General features: G+C 43.8%; 1 protein-coding gene across 2 annotated transcripts; it reads left to right on the top strand.

The window, feature by feature from the left end:
- Positions 1-405: 405 nt before the first annotated feature.
- LOC122537334 lies at positions 406-4,421 on the top strand. 2 transcript variants are annotated; one of them, XM_043670427.1, is made up of 3 exons: positions 406-801; positions 892-1,575; positions 3,107-4,421. In XM_043670427.1, the coding sequence occupies exons 1-3, from the start codon at positions 428-430 to the stop codon at positions 4,050-4,052; spliced, it is 2,004 nt and encodes a 667-aa protein (XP_043526362.1). In that variant the 5' UTR covers positions 406-427; the 3' UTR covers positions 4,053-4,421. The 2 variants fall into 2 exon arrangements, with proteins under 2 accessions (XP_043526362.1, XP_043526366.1); XM_043670431.1 differs by having other exon boundaries at positions 409-801; positions 892-1,572; positions 3,110-4,421.
- Positions 4,422-4,428: the final 7 nt, after the last annotated feature.

The raw sequence follows: 4,428 nt of genomic DNA, 5'->3' as shown, positions 1-4,428 counted from the left end.
GTCAACGACATCTATGTTCCGTCGAGATGTGTATTTAATATAAACAATAGAATATTTAAAAATAGCTATTAATTTTATTATAACCATGGAAATGTTTACTGACACTTATATATATATATATATATATATATATTATATTTATTATTAATATATATAATTAATATATATATATATATATATATATATATATATATATATATTGTAGCCATAGTAAAAATTCTTCATTCGTTATTTCGTCATTTAACTTTCATTTATAGAAATTATTCGTCACTTAACTTCCATCATGTAATCTTCATTAAATTATTAGTAACTGTATATTTTGTGATATTGATGATATTTTTACACAAAACAACTAAAATTAATTACAGAGTTGTTATTCATTTATAGTATCGCGATGTAAATATAAATTATCATAATCACTATAACTATGATGGACGGGGAGAGTGCGTGCAGTTGCGTGCAGGAAACACCATTTTTCAAGAACGTTTCGTTTCGTTTCGTCTCGCCGGCAGGGACGATGGAAGGTTATCTAGTGTGGAACCCGAGATGTCAGATGCCGTCAAAGGAGCCGATCGACCCGTCGATACGCTCGTACGTGAAGAAGGAAAAGTTCGAGAAGTGCGGCACCGAGCCGTCGTTCACCGCCCTCTCTCGGCGAGAGAACGGCACGCTGGTGCTGACGGTGGATCCTGTGGCGGCGGTTCGCCACCCCGGCCTCCGATGCTGCTGGGCGCCGGTGTACAGGGCCGAGAAACAGCCGTTGAAGCCGACCAAGGACAACAACGTGGACTCGTCGATCGTGTGAGTGGAGGAGAGAAGAGAAGAGAAGCAGGTAACGGCCGCGGTAACGCCCGACCGACCGACCAAAACGGACCGATTTTCTCCTTGCAGGGTGAAACGATGCGAGAGCTTCGTGGGTGAGGCGACGTTGCCCGACGACGAGGCGCAAGCGGCGATGGTCAGCTGCACCAGCGCAGAGTCCGACGACGGCCATCATCTGCCGGGTAAACGACGAGCGCGAAGAGGCAAGCCCATCTACGAGAACGTCCACGCGATCCCCAATCCCGACAAGGTTCGCGATCGGATGCTACGAACGGCCACCTTCAACGCCTCCACCGTTTTCAACAACTCCACCTCCGGCTCCAGCAACGCGTCTACTCTTTCCAGAAAGTTGAGCGTCCTGATGCTCGGCATCGACAGCGTCAGCCGATTGAACTTTATGCGCAGCGCGCCGCTCACCGACCGATACCTGCGCGAGACCGGCTGGATTCGGTTCGACGGGTACAACAAGATGGGCGACAACACGTTCCCAAATCTGATGGCGATACTCACCGGGCAGAATCAAACGCAGGCGTACACGCTCTGCAAGCCGACGGTCCCGCAGATGCTCGACCGTTGCCCGTTCCTCTGGCGAAACTTTCGCGACGCCGGCTACGCGACCGCCTACGGCGAGGACGAGACGACACTCAATACGTTCAACTATTTGAAACTAGGCTTCGTCCAGCCGCCCACCGACTATTACCTCAGGCCGTACATGCTCGCCTGCGAGAAGCTGCTCAAAGTGAAAAAGAGGTAAAAAAAAAAAAAAGGTAGAGGCTGATGCCTATCGTGTACAGTGGACGAAATTTTTTCTTTCAGGGGTCACTGACACTCGTTGGTGTAGAAGTTGGTGCTTTATTTATTTATTTATTTTTTTTTTGTATAAAGAATATATGTGGGAATAAAACGCACAACAACAGTGTGCAGTGAAATTTGCACAGGGACAGCCTGACACTGAAAATGTTATGAAAAAGAAAAATACTGTCATGTTAACGTTATTTAACATTTCCACCTAAACCTGAAACTGAAACTAAAATGTTATAAAAAACAAAAATACTGTGGTATTGATATTTAACATATTTCCACCTAAAACTGAAACTAAAATTAAAAATACTGTGATTTTAATATTTAAATATTTCCACTTGAAATTGAAACTAAAATGTTATAAAAAACAAAAATACTGTGGTATTGATATTTAACATTGTCACCTAAAACTAAAACTAGAACTAAAATATTGTGATTTTAATATTTAACATTTCCACTTGAAACTAAAACTGAAATGTTATAAAAAACAAAAATACTGTCATATTAATATTTAACACTTTCACCTAAAACTAAAATGTTATAAAAAACAAAAATATTGTCATATTAATATTTAACATTTCCTTAAACCTAAAACTAAATGTTATAAAAAACAAAAATACTGCAATATTAATATTTAACATATTTCCACCTAAAACTAAAACTCAAATGTTAGAAGAAACAAAAATACTGTGACATTAATATTTAACATTTCCACCTAAAACTAAAACTAAAATGTTATAAAAAACAAAAATACTGTGATATTAATAATATTTAACATTTCCTTAAATCTAAAACTAAAACTAAAATACTGTGATTTTAATATTTAACATTTCCACTTGAAACTAAAACTAAAATGTTAGAAAAAACAAAAATACTGTGACATTAATATTTAACATTTTCACCTAAACCTAAAACTAAAACTAAAATGTTATAAAAAACAAAAATATTGCAATATTAATATTTAACATATTTCCACCTAAAACTAAAATTAAAATGTTGTAAAAAACAAAAATACTGTGATATTAATATTTAACATTTCCTTAAACCTAAAACTAAAACTAAATGTTATAAAAAACAAAAAATACTGCAATATTAATATTTAACATATTTCCACCTAAAACTAAAACTAAAATGTTAGAAAAAACAAAAATACTGTGACATTAATATTTAACATTTCCACCTAAACCTAAAACTAAAACTAAAACTAAAACTAAAATACTGTGACATTGGTATTTAACATTTCCACCTAAAAAACTAAAACTAAAACTAAACTGTTACAAAAAAAACAAAAATACTGCGATATTAATATTTAACATATCCACCTTTATGACCAATTACTATACTTCAATGAAACCAATGTAGCGTATTAGCAAATGATGGCTGCCCCCATGCAGATTTCGTCCACTGTCTGTCCGATATCCAGATATATATTGGGCACGCAAATCTTTTCTTTTCTAATTTTCTAATTTTTTTTTCTTTTTTGCAGATTCAGGCTCAAGTACTGCACCGGGCCGGAGACCAGCTTCGACCGAATCCTCGACTACGGCGTGGAGTTTGCGCGGGCGTTCCTCGGCCTGCCGTACTTCGGCCTCTTCTGGACCATCAGCGTGAGCCACGAGAACGCGAACGGCCTCTCGTCGATGGACAGTCGGCTGCTGGACAAGCTGCAGCGACTGGAACGCGAGGGTGTGCTGAACGACACGATGGTGGTGCTGCTGAGCGACCACGGGATGCGCTGGGGCCCGATCAGGAACGCGTTCGTCGGATGGTACGAGGAGAGGCTTCCGTTCCTCTACTTCTGGCTGCCGGATTGGTTCCGGGCGGAGCGGCCGGACGCTTACTCGTCGCTACGGGCGAACCGTCGCCGACTCACCTCGCCGTTCGACCTCTACGAGACGCTGAGGCAAGTGCTCGCGTTATCGGGCGGCCTGGCCGACCCGTCGCCCGGCTGCCCCGGCTGTCGCAGCCTCCTCGACGGCCCGGTGCCACTCGAGAGAGGCTGCGCCGACGTCGGCGTCTCCTCGCACTGGTGCGCCTGCACCGCCTTCCGCCCGGCCGATCCGCGCGACCCTCGCGTCCAGAAGGGCGCCCGCGTCTTTCTCCAGCACGTCGACGACCTCCTGCAAACGGCCGGCTATCGGGACAAGAAGGGCCGACGGCTGTGCGCCAAGCTTCGCTTGAAGAAGCTCCACCGCGTCGAGCGCGTCGTCCACTTTGATAACACGGCGGCCAGCGGCGGCCACTACGTCGACTACTTTTACATGATCCAGGTGACACCCGGCGACGGCAGGTTCGAGGTGACGGTACGACGACACGCGAACGGGACCTACGACGTGTCCGACCACGAGATCAGCAGGCTCGACGCATACGCCTCCACCGCCGAGTGTCTCGATCGCGGGATCAAGCAGTACTGCCACTGCCTCAAGTGAAGCTCTCCGAAACTCTTTCACTTTCTCTCTCTTCCGAGGAGGGAAGGAGCGAAGGAATCGCACTTGGCAGACTGCCAACTCCAACCAATTCAATCTACTAATTCGTCGCTGGCAACCTATTGACCCTGAACGCCAATGACCGAACGTAACTCGCCGCGCGACAACGCCAACCGAGTGTGGTACAGGGTGTCCGAAAAAGGTTGGGACCAAGCTTGGACCACGTGTGTCACCGAGGTCGAGCAGAGATGGAAAAAAGTCCTGGGGATGCTTTGTCGAGAAGACGCGAGCCTTCAATGATATTTATCATTTGTCGCGACAGTTGTGTAAGAAATGTTTGAAAATTCCTCCATCGGCATGAACGCAGGCTGCCGTTCGT

The sequence above is a fragment of the Frieseomelitta varia genome, unplaced genomic scaffold (assembly GCF_011392965.1).
Source record: "Frieseomelitta varia isolate USP_RPSP 00005682 unplaced genomic scaffold, Fvar_1.2 scaffold_1602, whole genome shotgun sequence".
Classification (NCBI taxonomy): domain Eukaryota; kingdom Metazoa; phylum Arthropoda; class Insecta; order Hymenoptera; family Apidae; genus Frieseomelitta; species Frieseomelitta varia.
Note: the sequence above shows the minus strand (reverse complement) of the source record. Positions and strands in the feature narration are given on the sequence as shown.